The sequence below is a fragment of the Bos grunniens genome, chromosome 16 (assembly GCF_055505025.1).
Source record: "Bos grunniens cultivar Pamir isolate PY7600 chromosome 16, Bosgru_T2T1.0, whole genome shotgun sequence".
In the NCBI taxonomy this organism is placed as follows: Eukaryota; Metazoa; Chordata; class Mammalia; order Artiodactyla; family Bovidae; genus Bos; species Bos grunniens.
Genome location: NC_141180.1, coordinates 48529628 through 48546638, shown reverse-complemented (window position 1 = coordinate 48546638; position 17011 = coordinate 48529628). Strand labels below are relative to the sequence as shown.

Below are 17011 nucleotides of genomic sequence, written 5' to 3'. Positions count from 1 at the left end.
AGGCCTAGCCCGACTACAGCTCCCAGCATGCAGTGCTTGCGGTGTGCGCCCTTGCCTTGCCGTCCGTCCTTGTGGGCCCTGAGGTTGTCCATATGCTTCTTTTATCCGTTACTGTTGCAATTGGTATCTGTCGCGTTGAGCTTGATGAAGCCTTACGAATGTGGCAAAAGATTACATTGATAACCCTGTTTTCCAAGTCCCTCCTCACTATTATTTTGCAAGGGGAGAAAAATAGAGGAAGGTGGGTTACTGGCACGAGAAGGGGTATAACATGCATCCAGTTAATTCTCAATGTGGAATTTTACATTTTATGAAACTATCCTGCTGCAATGGGAAGACAGCACAGTGCTCATAGATTAGCACAACCCTGGGACACAGTAGGTGCTTTTACATTCATTCAAAAAATATTTGTTGTGTACCTGCCCTTCACCAGGTAGTGATGTAGGCTCTGGGGACTATGGCGTAAACAATAGGGAGGACGAGCAAAATATGCTTTGTAGAGAGTTAAAATAGGATGAAGTGATTGAGAGTAACCTTATATTGGCTGCAGTGGGAAGGTCTGCGTAAGCTGCTGAGGTTTAAGCTCAGAGTTGAGTTCAGCTCAGTTGCTCAGTCCTGTCCAACTCTGCGACCCTATGGACTGCAGCACTCCAGGCTTCCCTTCCTGTCCATCACCAACTCCTGGAGTTTACTCAAACTCCTGTCCATCCAGTCAGTGATGCCATCCAACCAACTCATCTTCTGTCTGGTTTTCCTCCCACCTTCAATCTTTCCCAGCATCAGGGGCTTTTCCAATGAGTCAGTTCTTCACATCAGGTAGCTGAAGTATTGGAGCTTCAGCTTCAGTATCAGTCCTTCCAATCAATATTCAGGACTGATTTTCTTTAGGATTGACTTTATCTCCTTGCAGTCCAAGGGACTCTCAAGCATCTTCTCCAACACCACAGTTCAAAAGATCAATTCTTCAGAGCTCAGCTTTCTTTATAGTCCAATTCTCACATCCATACATGTCTACTGGAAATACCAAAGCTTTGACTAGACTGACCATTGGCAAAGTAATATCTAAGCTTTTTAATACACTGTCTAGGTTTGTCATAACTTTTCTCCCAAGGAGCAGGCATCTTTTAATTTCATAGCTGCAGTCACCACCTGCAGTGATTCTGGAGCCCAAAAATATAAAGTCTCTCACTGTTTCAATTATTTCTCCATCTATTTACCATGAAGTGATGGGACCGGATGCTGTGATCTTAGTTTTCTAAATGTTGAGCTTTAAGCCAGCTTTTTCAGTCTCTTCTTTCACTTTCATCAAGAGGCTCTTTAGTTTTTCTTCGCTTTCTACCATAAGGGTGGTGTCATCTGCATATCTGAGGTTATTGATATTTCTCCTGGCAATCTTCATTCCAGCTTGTGCTTCATCCAGCCCGGCATTTCACATGATGTACTCTGCATATAAATTGAATAAACAGGGTGACAATATGCAGCCTTGACATACTCCTTTCCCTATTTGGAACTAGTCTGTTGTTCCATGTCTAGTTCTAATTGTTGCTTCTTGACCTGCATACAGATTTCTCAGGAGGCAGGTCAGGTGGTCTGGTATTCCCATCTCTTTCAGAATTTTCCACAGTTTATTGTGATCCACACAGTCAAAGGCTTTGGCATAGTCAATAAAGCAGATGTTTTTCTGGAACTCTCATGCTTTCTCAATGATCCAACAGATGTTGGCAATTTGATCTCTGGTTCCTCTGCCTTTTCTAAATCCAGCTTGAACATCCGGAAGTTCACAGTTCGCGTACCGTTGAAGCCTGGCTTGGAGAATTTTGAGCATTACTTTGCTAGCGTGTGAGATGAGTGAAATTGTGTGGTAGTTTGAACATTCTTGGGCATTACCTTTCTTTGGGATTGGAATGAAAACTGACCTTTTCCAGTCCTGTGGCCACTGCTGAGTTTTCCCAATTTGCTGGCATATTGAGTGCAGCACTTGAACAGCATAATCTTTTAGGGTTTGAAATAGCTCAACTGGAACTCCATCACCTCCATTAGCTTTGTTCGTAGTGATGCTTCCTAAGGCCCACTTGACTTCACATTCCAGGATGTCTGGCTCTAGGTGGGTGAGCACACCATTGTGGTTATTTGGGTCATGAAGATCTTTTTTGTATAGTTCTGTGTATTCTTATCACCTCTTCTTAACACCTTCTGCTTCTGTTAGGTCCATTTCTGTCCTTTATTGTGCCCATCTTTGCATGAAATGTTCCCTTGGTATCTCTCATTTTCTTGAAGAGTCTTTCCCATTCTTTTGTTTTCCTCTATTTCTTTGCATTGATCACTGAGGAAGGCTTTCATATCTCTTCTTGCTATTCTTTGGAACTCTGCATTCAAAAGGGTATATTTTTCCTTTTCTCCTTTGCCTTTCACTTATTTTTCTCAGCTATTTGTAAGGCCTCCTCAGACAACCATTTTGCCTTTTTGCATTTCTTTTTCTTGGGGATGGTCTTGATCTCTGCCTCCTATACAATATCATGAACCTCCGTCCATAGTTTTTCAGGCACTCTATCAGATCTAATCCCTTGAATCTATTTGTCACTTCCACTGTATAATCATAAGGGATTTGATTTAGGTCATACCTGAATGGTCTAGTGGTTTCTCCTACTTTCTTCAATTTAAGTCTGAATTTGGCAATAAGTTCATGATCTGAGCCACAGTCAGCTCCCAGTCTTGTTTTTGCTGACTGTATAGAAATTCTCCATCTTTGGCTGCAAAGAATATAATCAATCTGATTTTGGTATTGACCATCTGGACATTGCCATGGTCAATACTGAAATCAGATTGATTAAGCTCAGATCTGAATGACAAAAAAATCAACCCTACAAATATCAGGAGACAAAGGGAACAGCAAAGCTAATTGTTTCAACCAATTAGGAAGCTATTCCACAAGTGCATGCCAAAAGGTGGCTTGGATATTGGGGTAGTGAGGAACATCTAAGAAATTAATTTTGAATATTTTGGAAGTAGAGTCTACAGGACTTGCTAATGGATTGGATGTTAAGTTTGTTAGAGACTACTCTAGGATAATTTCTAGAGTTTTGACTTCAAAAATTGTGTGGATGATGGTGCCATTTATAAGATATGATAATTGGGAAGAGCAAGTGAGGAAGAGAGGAAGACTTAAGGTTTGGTCATTTTAAGTTGGAGATCCCTTTTAGACATCCATGATGTCAAGTACCAAAGTACATTTGTATGTAGAAAGAGAGAAATTGATAATGTAGGACAGGGGGTATTTCCATGGGTGAGGTAAGAAGGGAAAGAGATCCAATGCATAAATGAGGGGTTGGCCTTTAGTCGGAGCGATGCTTTATCTGTACTGACAGCATATAAGGTGCATATGATGGCATGGAAGGTATAGAAGACAAATGAAGGCAGTTCTTTTCTGATTTGTTTTGATTTTCTCAATGAATAAGAGGTAAGATGATCACTGGAGAGTTGGGGAGGGGTGGGATATAGGGAATTTGAAGAGAGCTGCTGCTGCTAAGTCGCTTCAGTCATGTCCGATTCTGTGCGACCCCATAGATGGCAGCCCACCAGGCTCCCCTGTCCCTGGGATTCTCCAGGCAAGAGTGCTGGAGTGGGTTGCCATTTCATTTGAAGAGAGAGAAGGTATTAAATAGGGAATACAAATGTACTAGGGAAATAGTGTTGAATTGCCAGGCAGTGTTGAGTGACAGTAAATGCTGTGTGCATGACTGTCCTTAGGTTGTGGACAAAGTTCCAAAATTCTTTTTTGGTGTACCCAGCTGCTTTGTTTCTCTTCCTCACTGTGGCCTTCCTCTCCTCTAACCCAGTTGAACAAACTACAGGTGTCGGGAGAGGCAGGCGCTCTTCATTAAGCACATCATAACACCTCCTCGGAGAAGGCAATGGCACCCCACTCCAGAACTCTTGCCTGGAAAATCCCATGGACGGAGGAGCCTGGTAGGCTGCAGTCCATGGGGTCTCTAAGAGTCAGACATGACTGATCGACTTCACATTCATGCACTGGAGAAGGAAATGGCAACCCGCTCCAGTGTTCTTGCCTGGAGAATCCCAGGGACGGGGAAGCCTGGTGGGCTGCCGTCTCTGGGGTTGCACAGAGTCAGACACAACTGAAGCGACTTAGCAGCGGCAGCAACACCTCCTACTGAGGGCTCAAACTACTGGTTCATTTCACCTCTTACTCGAAACACCCCCTTTGCCCTTTGTGAGCTGACCTACTCTCTCAGCATGCCCCCATCTCCAATCTCCGTTTCTCTCTTTTTTTAATATTTATTTTTATTTATTGGCTGCACCAGGTCTTAGTTTGTTGACAGTCACTCTTTCATTTGTCTTTATGCAGACACATCATTTTACAGAGAGAAATATTTCCATGCTATTTTTCTATTGTTTTCCTTCTTCTCCAGTTTTGAGAGTTTTTATATCTTCCCTCTCTACATCTCTTGATTCATCCCTTCTCCCCCTCCCACAGTGTACAGACATACATATGCACACGATGTACACAAAATGCTGTGTACCTTTCCATACCTTTTCCTGTGTTCTCATATCAGAACTTTTGTTTCATTTATATAATGGGATCATACTGTAAAGACTTCCCTGCTGCTTGCTTTTCTCATTTAATGAAATCTTGCAGAAAATCTTCTAAATCAACACACTGATCAATATGGTCAATGAACAATCATTTATTCAACTGTTCACCTGCTGACAGACATTAATTCTCCCTCCAGCGTTCTGTATATGTATGTGTGTGTATATATATATATATATAAAATTCTGTGTATATATGTGTGTGTGTATATATATAATTCTGTGTATATATATGTGTGTGTGTGTATATATATATATATATATATATATATATAATTCTGTGTGTATATATGTGTGTGTGTGTGATGTATATGAAACTGAGGAGGGCATGGCTACCTACTCCCGTATTCTTGCCTGGAGAATCCCCGTGGACAGAGGAGCCTGGCAGGCTACAGTCCATGGGGTCGCAAAGACTCAGACATGACTGAGCAACTAGCACAGCACGTTTATAAAACTATTTGATTGTATGTATATGTTGGTCCTCCTAACTCATGGATAAACTTCTAATTTCTAAGAGTGGGTCCAAGAGGATTAATATTTTTAATTGATCTTGCTAGATTGTTTTCCAAAAAAGCTTTAAAAATTCACTTTTCCTTCAGAAATGCAGAATTTTATTTTTTCTCATCCCTGATTCTCATTCCTTCCCAAGAGTGTTATCCTTCTGAGTTTTTGCCATCAGGCAAGAAAAGTAACCTCACTGTAACTTTGGTTTATATCTTTCTGACTGCTGGTGTGATTGAACATCCTTGGTGGATAAGCACCTGATTTGGAGCCAGTCTGCCTGAGACCTCACTTACCAGCTGTGTGACTTTAGAAAAATTATTTACCCTCTCTGTGGCAGTTTCCTTGTCTCTATAATGGGATAATAATAGTTCCCATTGCATAGTATGGTTGAAGAGTATTAGATAAATCATTGGGACAGTTTCTGGCACATAGTACACAGTAAAAAAAGTTTTTAATATGTTTATTGGCTATTTGAATATGCTCTTCTGTGAAATGATGATATCTTTTGCTCATTTTAAATTGGATCATTTTCTTTGTTTTTTTTTCCCATCAAACATTTCTATCAGATCTCGTTTCAAAACCCCTTTCAATAAACCTTTTAAAGATGTTTTTCATGTATGGCATATACCTTTCATGTTAAATTTAATTCTGTGTAACTTGTCACTATAATGAATAATTTTTATCATTTCTATTGCTAACAAACTGTTATATAAATATTATAGAGAAAAGGTATTGGATTTTAAATATTTATCTCATATTGAGCCATCCAATGGTCTTATTCTAGGAATTCTTGTTCCTAATTTTGGGTTTCCTAGGCATATAATTAATTATTGAAATTAATTATCTCCTTTCTCCTCGTATTTGTAATGATTATTTTCCTCTTGTTATATAAGAACCTTCAAAACAGTGATGAACAGCAGGTATCCCTGTCTTTCCTGATCTTAGTAAAATGAGAAATTCTATATATGGAAATAGCTTTGATTTGTCCCATCAAATCAAATAGCAAGTCCCATCTTGCTCCTCATCTTCCATTCCCGATGTCTGTGCTATGGCTTTCAGACTTATCTAGCTAGCCTCCACAATCACATAAAGCAATACTTTCCCCCACTATTTGGTGAGGGGAAAGGAATCAGTTTATGAAATTAAAGTCCAAGGAGGGAATGAAGAACATGGACTATGGTACCTCCCCCCGGGTAGGCCCTGCACAGCTAAAGCTCAGCACACCATGTATCTTCTGCTTTTCCTCCATAAGTCAGTTCTTTTAAGCACACACACACACACACACACACAAGCTCTTGCTCATTCTCCTCTAGTTGGATCTTCATTCTTCAAATATTAATTGTTTAGAAAGCTGTGGTCATGTTTGGACAACTTAAGAAGCTTATTTTGAACATCAGAATAAAATTTGAAAACTTAAAATTAAGACTTAGAGCATTAGCTTCCTATTTTCAATATTATAAGTTATATTTCATATATATCTTTGACAGACTATTTAAATTCACATATTAAGTCTTTTATATGTAAATTAACTACAGCTTTATAAGGTTCATATGAAAAGTTTTATGCAAAATAATATTTGACACATTTATATACTTTCAAAAATTTACTTTCATTCTTAGGAAGGAGTGTAATAGCCAAATTTAGGTAGTTTTTAAAGTTTAAAAATTTTTAAAAACTAAAACTCTCATTTACTCTGAGAAAAAACAAAATTTAGAATACAGTTTGTCAGTTTCCAAAAGACATATCTACCATATGAATGAACCATTTCCTAAGTGTTTCCCCAAGAAAAATTAAAATCTATGTTCACACAATGACCTATAAAAAACTATTCATAGCAGTTTTATTTCTAAGAGTCTAAACCTAGAAAAAATCTCAAATGTTAACCAATAAGTTAACCAACAGTACAACAGAACACTTAGCAATAAAAAGAATTATAGATGCATGCAAAAATATGGATTAATTTCAAAATCACAATGCTGAATCAAGGAAGCTAGGTGAGAAAGGGCAAGAGAACACAGCTATACAAAAACAATTTTTTAAAGCTAGTTAAAACTATATAGACTATCTTAAGATAAAAGTGAACACACTAAGGATTAATTTAATAACATACATTATATGTGAAAATATTCCTGTTTAGGATAATTTGAGAACATTTTTCAGATTTTGAATTTGATAATACTATGAGCTTATACTTAATATTTCTTGGTCAAAATACACTCTCAATGTAAGTATATATACATCTTCTACATTCATAGTAAATAGACTTTCATTTCTCTCAATTTTTCTTCTTTTTTCTTTTAGATTTGTGCAGTGGTTCATAAATATGCTTTTTATAAATCCTCATATAATGGAAGTAGCTCAAAATGAGAGTGCTGAAGAACAGTAGCATCAGGAGAAAGAGGAAAGCTGCAACCATGTAAGCATTTGGACTGAAATAAGAAAAGAAAAGTCATTAGAAGTTGTTGCTCATTTTGGTTGTTAATTTAGTCAAATATTTTTTGAATGGCTAGCTGCTATGCCTTTGTTCTCTGTCAGTGATGAATAAGATTTATAAGACATCTTGCCTCCCCTCACGGTGTTTACCTCTTAGTGTTTGAGGCTGACCAGAGAGGAAGATAGATCGTGTGACTAATGAACGTGATGAGAGAAAGAGGCTATGGGAACCCGGTGTCAGGAAGGCCTTCCAATGGAGGTGCCTTTTGAACTGAGATAGGTGAGAATTAACTAGATATGACAAGGATTAGGAGTATTAGTATGAGTTAGATAAAAATGTTAGAGAGTGGAGAAGGAGACTAAGGGTGGACATAATATTTTAGGCTAAGGGAGATGCATTACAAGGGCATGGAAGCATAAGAAAACCTTAAAATCAGCCCCAGACATTCTGCAACTAAAACTAGTTCAGTGTGACTGGAATTTAGGTGCTAATGCTCAGTGATTAGGGATGAGGAATCATAGGTTGTTCAAGGTGCAAAAGACAGCTTTTATCAAGCTTCAGAGGGTGAATTTTAGTATAAAAGCAAGAGGGAGTTTCAGACATGTGATACAGCATTCTCATTTTCGAAGGATGATTCTGATTGTAGTGTGAAGAATAGATGAGTGGGATGCATGAATATGCAGGGAGAAAACCATTTATGAGGTTTTTATAATAACCAAATATGGTGAGAATTTTAATTGATTAGTGGCTGTAAAAATGGGGAGAAATGGATAGATTTAAGGTATATTTAGAAGTTAGATTGGGTGATCTTGGTGATTAAGATGTGAGGTTTGACAAATGTGTTAGAATAAAGGATGTCTCCTAAATTTGGGGATGAGGTAACTCTGAAGATGGTAGCCCCATTCACTGACATAGGAAATTCACAGGTAAGAACACTTTAGAGGGTATTTGTGAATATGGTTGGCTTACTTTTGGGCATATTGAATTTGAAGTACAAGAGGGTCAGCCAGGTGTGTGTGTGTGTGTGTGTGTGTGTGTGTGTGTGTGTGTGTTGTACACTTAATAGATGCTACTTTCAGCTGGGATCCAGACCTCTTGCCTTTTCACCTCATGTGTCTCCCATCAGAGTAGATTTATTTCTTAAGCCAAACACTGCTGTTTTCTACTTTGTGTCCTGGTACCTGACTTTAGTTTTTAGTTCCCTTTTAAATCATAATTATTTGTTTGCCATTTTACACTTTTACCAGGTCCCCAGCCTTGTTAGTCTGACCTTCCTCCTCTGTGGATACAAGCTTAATCTAGCTCCAGTGAATCATTTCCTTCTTAGAAATTAATTAACTAATTTAATAAATGATCTGATATATGCCATGTACTGTGCTGGGTTCTGGTAAAACAATAATGGGTAAAAACAGACATAGTCTTCACCCTTAGAGAGCTTACATTTTAGTGGGGACATAACCATTAATCAGATGAGAAAATAAATATAAAATTGAATTTCTAATAAAAACAAAGTAGGAGAGGTAATGCAATGAAAGCTTACTATAGTAGGATTTAAACCTGGTGAATTGGTCAAGAAATGCCCCCACGAGGAAAAGATAATTATTCTAAACTTTGAAGAATTAAATGGAAGTGGATTTGGTAAAGTTAAGTAGGTAAGGAGGGGAAGGAAGAGATCCCAGATAGAGAAAATAGCGTATGCAGAGCTCCTGCTGTAGAACAGAGTATGGAGAAGGCCAGGGATTGAAAGAAAGTTGGTAAGTCTGGAGCTGAGAAAATGAAGGGAATATGATGCAAGATGAGATTGGAGCAGTAGGTAGCAGCTAGGTCAGAAAAGGTTTTGTAGGTCATGTTAAGAAGTCCCATTTTAAGGAAAGAAACTTGTAAGTTTTAAGCTATAACCATTACAAAGAAAAGAATAAAACACTTAGGCATATATCTACCTAAAGAAACCAAAGACCTATATATAGAAAACTATAAAACACTGGTGAAAGAAATCAAAGAGGACACAAATAGATGGAGAAATATACCATGTTCATGGGTTGGAAGAATCAATATAGTGAACATGAGTATACTACCCAAAGCAATCTATAGATTCAATGCAATCCCTATCAAGCTACCAACAGTATTTTTCACAGAGCTAGAACAAATAATTTCACAATTTGTGTGGAAATACAAAAAACCTCGAATAGCCAAAGCCATCTTGAGAAAGAAGAATGGAATTGGAGGAATCAACCTGCCTGACTTCAGGCTCCACTACAAAGCCACAGTCATTAAGACAGTATGGTACTGGGAAAAAGACAGAAATATAGATCAATGGAACAAAATAGAAAGCCCAGAGATAAATCCATGCACCTATGGACACCTTATCTTCGACAAAGGAGGCAAGAATATACAGTGGAGAAAAGACAATCTCTTTAACAAGTGGTGCTGGGAAAACTGGCCAACCACTTGTAAAAGAATGAAACTAGAACACTTTCTAACACCATACACAAAAATAAACTCAAAATGGATTAAAGATCTAAACATAAGACCAGAAACTATAAAAGTCCTAGAGGAAAACATAGGCAAAACACTCTCCGACATAAATCACAGCAGGATTCTCTATGACCCACCTCCCAGAATATTGGAAATAAAAGCAAAAATAAAAAAATGGGACCTAATTAAACTTAAAAGCTTTGCACAACAAAGGAAACTATAAGCAAGGTGAAAAGACAGCCTTCAGAATGGGAGAAAATAATAGCAAATGAAGCAACTGACAAAGAATTAATCTCAAAAATATACAAGCAACTCCTGCAGCTCAATTCCAGAAAAATAAACGACCCAATCAAAAAATGGGCCAAAGAACTAAATAGACATTTCTCCAAAGAAGACATACAGATGGCTAACAAACACATGAAAAGATGCTCAACATGACTCATTATCAGAGAAATGCAAATCAAATCCACAATGAGGTACCATTTCACGCCAGTCAGAATGGCTGCGATCCAAAAGTCTACAAGCAATAAATGCTGGACAGGGTGTGGAGGAAAGGGAACCCTCTTACACTGTTGGTGAAAATGCAAACTAGTACAGCCACTACGGAGAACAGTGTGGAGAGTCCTTAAAAAACTGGAAATAGAACTGCCGTATGACCCAGCAATCCCACTACTGGGAATAAACACCAAGGAAACCAGAATTGAAAGAGACATGTGTACCCCAATGTTCATCACAGCACTGTTTATAATAGCCAGGACATGGAAGCAACCTAGATGTCCATCAGCAGACGAATGGATAAGAGAGGTGTGGTACATATACACAATGGAATATTACTCAGCCATTAAAAAGAATACATTTGAATCAGTTCTAATGAGGTGGATGAAACTGGAGTCGATTATACAGAGTGAAGTAAGCCGGAAAGAAAAACACCAATATAGTATACTAATGCATATATATGGAATTTAGAAAGATGGTAACAATAACCCTATATGTGAGACAGCAAAAGAGACACAGATGTATAGAACAGTCTTTTGGACTCTGTGGGAGAGGGCAAGGGTGGGATGATTTGGGAGAATGGCATTGAAACATGTATATTATCATATGCGAAACAAATCGCCAGTCCAAGTTCGATGCATGAGACAGGGTGCTCGGGGCTGGTGCACTGGGATGACCCAGAGGGATGGGATGGGGAGGGAGGTGGGAGGGGAGTTCAGGATGGGGAACACATATACACCTGTGGTGGATTCATGTCAATGTATGGCAAAACCACTACAATACTGTAAAGTAATTAGCCTCCAATTAAAATTTATATTAAAAAAGTTTTAAGATACTAAAATTAGCATTAGGAATCTACTGCAATAATTCAGATCAGAGATAATAGTAACATGAATTAGAGAGGAGTAGTGGTGATGGGTTTGGTAAGAAGTGGATTCATTTAAGGGCAATTTAAGAGGCTAAATGAATGAGAGTCAGTGACTAGATGAGCTGGAGGAGAGAGAAAGAGAGATATGAGTGTGAACCTAGGTTTCGTGTTTTTCAGTTTTGACAGGTGTCTGGCTTGTGCAGTGGTTCTGCTATTTCCTGAGAGAGGGGCACTGGAAAAATAGGGTTACCATATTGTTCAATTCCAGAGGGCAGCATTCACATTATAGCCTATGTGAATGAATTCTCTGGGAACTGTGCAATGACGACCCATAGAGCTGAATGCAATTACATTGATGAGTGAGTTTTAGAGTAAGACAAATAATGGGGTAAGGGAATGGGTGATAAGATTATGAGTTCATTTTTGGACACGTGCAGTCTGACCAGTCTTTGAGATATCCAAGAGAAGAGGTTAAGTAGACAGTGGGATATATGGCCCTGGGTGGGGTTAGAGATATGGTTTGGGAGTTGTGTATTTATAGATGCTAATTGAAATCATGGGTATGGATGAGCTTGCCAGAGTGAGCAGCTCAGAAAACCAGGACAGAGCCCTCCTTAAAGAAGGTCAGCATTTAATGGCTGATGATATAGGTTGTAGGTTAAGGCTCTTTACTAGAAAGAAAGAGAATGGCTACAGAAGGCTAGGAAAACCTATAGAGCTATATGGCAGCCAAAGGCAAAGTCAACTCTAATGAATGCTCAAATATAATGTGGACTGAGCAGTGTCTGTCAGATTTAGTGTAGGCCAGTTCCAGTTCAAGATGGTGACTAAGGAACTTCCTGAACTTACATCCTCCCACAGACATACCTGTCCTACAGCTATGTATAGAACAATTCCCTCCAAAAGAAAACCAGAAATTCACTGAGCAACACCTACACATTGGGTGAATAAGAAAAACTCACCCACATAAAAATGGGTAGGGAGAGACTGAGGCACCATCTCACCCCAAACCCCATCCTACCAAAGCAATATACAATGGAGAGGGAGCTCACAACTCTTAACTTCTCCCTAAGAGGTTTGGATCTAATATCCAGTACCTCAACTTTTAAAACTTCCACCTGAGCGATGGGACCCCCAAACACTAGCTTTGAAAGCCAACTGGGCTTCACCCATGAAACCCACAAGGGTAGAGCAAACAAATGGGCTCCTGAGAACTCTTGGTAGCTAACCCCCTCTCTCATTATCCATCCCTCCCTCTCCACCCCAGCAGAGAACCAACAGACTGAAATGCTCATTTCCCAATCTTTCCACAAAAGAGTTGTTGTTGTTCAGTTGCTAAGTTGTGTCCAACTCTTTGAGACTCCATGGACTGCAGCAGGCCAGGGGTCCCTGTCCCTCACCATCTCCTGGAGTTTACCCAAGTTCATGTCCGTTGAATTGGTGATGGTATCCAATCATCTCATCCTCTGCTGCTCTCTTCTCCTTTTGCCTTCAATCCTTCCCAGCATCAGGATCTTTTCCAATGAGCTAGTTGCTTATCCTAGAAGCTGCCATCTGAGGGCTAGGCTCCTAACATAACATTAATCTAGGGGCCTCCCCAGAGACTGGGGAAGCTAGCAGGTGCCCTCCTGCTGCCTCTCCCCAGGTCACCTGAAATGATGATATCTCTGCAATGATGCTGTGCATTCTTCTGATGCCCCAGCTTCCACAGCTGTTCCTCAGGGGGACACAGCACTTGATCACCTGGCTCTGGTAGGCAGCAGAGCTTAAGTTGTCTAGTCCCACAGGACTGTATCAGAGAAACTATTCTTAACTGGTTATTCTCTCAGGGCTCAGCACAGAGGGAAGAGAAAGCAAGGCTCATCTTCCAGTCTTTTTCTAAAAGTAGTCCACTTGTATACTGTGAAAGCTGCTGCTTGCGGGTCCAGCTTCCAGCCAATCTGCATCTAGGTTCTGACTGAGATCCTCTCTCTGGGATACTGATAGGTCTTGGTACACCCTCAACTACTGGGGAATGCTAAGAACTAAGAAGGCAGCTTGGGCAATCACAAGGGTTTAAAGGACAGCAACTAGGGCTGGGCTGAACAGTAAGTTCCTTCTCCTACATAAGACCACTCCTTCTTGCCTGGGAAAAGTGGCTGTTTTATCTATTGCATAGAAACTAACACAGAAAAATCAAGGAAAATGAAGAAACAGAGAAATAATTTCCAAACAAAAGTACAAGATAAAAACTTCAGAAGCAGACCTTCTTGAAATGGAGATAGGTAATTTACCTGATAAAGAGTTCAAAATAATAGTCATGAAGGTGCTCGCTGAGGTCAGGAGAACAATGCATGAGCAAGTGAGAATTTCAACAGAGACAGAATATGTAAGAAAGTGCCCAACAGATTTAGTGCAGGTCAAAGCAATTCTAATGAGAAGTAATGGGTGGAGTGATAAGATGGAAAGCAGGCTGGATGGGTTAGCAAAATAGGGATGAAATATAGGGAAATGGGGCTTCCCAGGTGGTGCTAGTGGTAAAGAACCCACATGCCAGTGCAGGAGACGTAAGGGACTGTGGGTTCAATCCAAGTCAGGAAGATCACCTGGAGTAGGAAATGGAAACCCAGTATTCTTGCCTGGAGAAGCCCACGGACAGAGGAACCTGGAGGGCTACAAGTTGGACAAGACTGAGCACATCAGTGTTACTTCAGTGTCGAAGTAGTTGTTACAGAGAGTGGAAACTTTGGTTGACCAGAGAAAGAAAGATTTCCAGGTAGTGTTGGCGACTTATATAAAGTTGGTGATCAACTTGCCCTGTTGTGTAACTTTCTTTACTTGGCTCATCAGATGTCACTGCAAAGAAAGTAGGTAGTTTGGGGCTTGTCAAGAGGGGTCGCCACATTCCAGAAATGTAAGACAGTACTAGAAAGTAGTTATTAAAACAGTAGGCCTTGTCTGAAATGTAAGAAAATAGGAAATAAAAAGAGGTTAGAAGTTAGAGGGGAAGGGACTTCCCTGGTGGCCCAGCAGCTAAGACTCCATGCTCCCAATGCAGGGGGTCTGGGTTCTATCTCTGGTTAGGGAACTGGATCCCCCGTGCCACAACTAAGAGTTTGCAGGCTACAACTAAAGATTTTGCATCGTGCAACCAAAAAAAAAAAAAAAACCTACATGCCTTCATTAAAAGAAAAAAAAAATGTAGAGGTTAAGGTCCCAATGAAGATGAAGAAGAGTTGTAGTGGGTGTAAGCTGAATTAGCAAACTGGGAATGTCTGAGAATAAGATGTCTGAATTGATGCTTTAGTAAGCAGAGAAGTTATGTTAGTATTGATCATGCCTCAGACATAACATTGGGAGAGGATGGCCAAAGTACGGTGCGGGAGGGGGACATCAAGGATTAGGAAAGGCCACGATGGGGGGTGCTTGCCATAGAGGTGAAAACAGGATGGCATTGAATGAAGGGGAGTTTGGAGAGGGTGCAGAAGTGAGGACAGAGAAGGGATAGGGGTACAGCAGATGCCAGGAGCCTCAAAAGATAAGTGTTTTAAAATTTTGTTTTCTGTTTTTCAGAAGAACCGTGATCTGCGAGTAGTGATGGTGCTCTGTGGCACAGACAGAGCTCAGAGGACAGGACTTAGGTGAATTTGCTGGTTAAACAGTGACAACTCCAAAGGACACAGTGGAAAACTTGAGGTGGTTGAGAATTGGGCCAGAAAGCAGAGAAACAGTTAAGATCTTTGCCTCCTACAAACTGATCTCCAGTCACTGGTTTGCTCTTGAAAAGGGCTCTCTTACCACCAGCTAACCTCTGCTCTGCCTCTGGACCCTTCAGGGCTCAGGCATGACAGAGACCGAACTGCAGTCACTAAACTAAAGGACTATCCCTGTGTCGCACCATATTCTCTGGTTGCTGAAATCCAGCTCCTGGGAAGTGAGCTGGGCAAATAGGTGAGATCCCTTAGTAGTGAGATCTCCTTTACTCTTTCCTCTCCTCCCTAACTCATCAACTCCCTCCCCCTTCTGTTGGTGGATACTTGCATGGACAAATGTTCTTAATATTCATCTAAATCAAACGTATAGACCTAATGAGAAAGAGAAGTTGCTGCGAAAAGGCTATACATGTTTCCCAAAGTTACTTATTATTAGAAACAGGCATGACTTATCTCATTTGCAGATTATTCATACCATTAACCTCCCATTAAGGAGGTTAAGGAGTCAGTAATATTTAAAATAGGGCCATAAGTAGTTTAATTGTTTATGGTCCACTCTTGTTTAATGTTTTCCAAAACAAAAAACAAAAACATAAGACAAACAGAATCATCTGCAGTTCCAACTTTTGTGTTAAGACTTTTTCCTCTGCTCTCAAAGGAAACTAAAGCTGAGTCCAGGGAAATGCTTTTCCTACCTGCTTCCTGTGTGCATGGCAATGATGACTGGTGGTCAAAGGCTGACCCAGAGCCAGCAGGGGCACAGCCACTGCCTCCTTCCTGTCCCCACTGCTGCAATCTACCGTGTACCCTTAGGTGGAGTTGAAAGTCACTTTTGATTGGGAAGACAATGGCTGTTGAGGACGATGAACACAAGGGGACCTGAGGTGCAGTAACAATTCTCAGGAATTCCTTTCTGCTGTATCCTTGGTATAATAAATACATACAACCTTTAGGATGTCACATATAGGACAGAAGTATAAAGGTCCCAGGAAAAGAGGGGAGAGCTGTGTTTCCTTTTCTGTATCTTTTACAACTTCCCGAATTAAAGCCTAATTAGGCACCAGTCATTACCTGGGAATCACTCCAAAGGTCTCTATTGCAAATATAGTGGTTAGGTTACAGAAACTGCAGTAAAGAAAAATATTAAAGATTAGATTAAATACAATATATAAAAGACTCTGGCCCATCTCTTTGGGTACCAAATCATGTATAATCTTAGTTAAGGTGTCATTTTCTTTTTTATTTTTTGTTTCAAGATAGTAATTTTATTACTACCAAAAGAAATTTTAATCAAACTGAGTATTGCCTTCCATTGTACAGAGAAAAAGCTCCACTGTAATGAATGGGAATTATGAATGAAATATATTTTAATGTATACTCCTTTCTTTGTTCTGTTGAAAATTTTACTGCAAAATCACAGTGGGTAAACTGATGTGGAAGAATTGCTAAGCATTTTGTTCCCTTCAGTGGACAACTTCACTAATTTCATTAGCTTTATTTTATTTTTTTGCGTTTTTTAAAATTGAAGTACAGTATAGTTGATTTACAAGGTTGTGTTAATTTCAAGTGTAAAGCAAAGTGATTCAATTATACATTTATCTATTTTTTTCAGATTATTTTCCCTTATAGGTTATTATAAAATATTGAGTATAGTTCCCTCTGCTAAACGATAGATCCTTGTTGTCTATCTATATTGTACACAGTAGTCTTTATATGCTAACCCAACCTTCTAATTTATCCCTCCCATCTTTTTCCCCTTTGGTAACCATAAATTTGCTTTCTATGTCTGTGAGTCTATTTCTGTTTTGTGAATAAATTCATTTTTGTCTTTTTTTAGATTCCACATATAAGTGATATTATACGATATTTGTCTCTGTCTTGCTTATTTCACTTAGTATGGTAATCTCTGGGTCCATCCGTGTTGCTGCAAAT

General features: G+C 39.5%; 1 protein-coding gene across 1 annotated transcript in view; it reads right to left on the bottom strand.

Annotated features, from left to right (window-relative positions):
- Positions 1–6699: 6699 nt before the first annotated feature.
- Positions 6700–17011, bottom strand: part of CATSPERE (catsper channel auxiliary subunit epsilon) — a 160021-nt gene continuing 149709 nt past the window's right edge. The window contains exons 21-22 of the mRNA XM_086344924.1: positions 16151–16204; positions 6700–7544 (exon numbers count right to left, since the gene is read on the bottom strand). Of these exons, the coding sequence (XP_086201050.1) occupies positions 7391–7544; positions 16151–16204 (208 nt within the window). The 3' untranslated portion in view covers positions 6700–7390. The remainder of the gene's footprint in view (positions 7545–16150; positions 16205–17011) is intronic.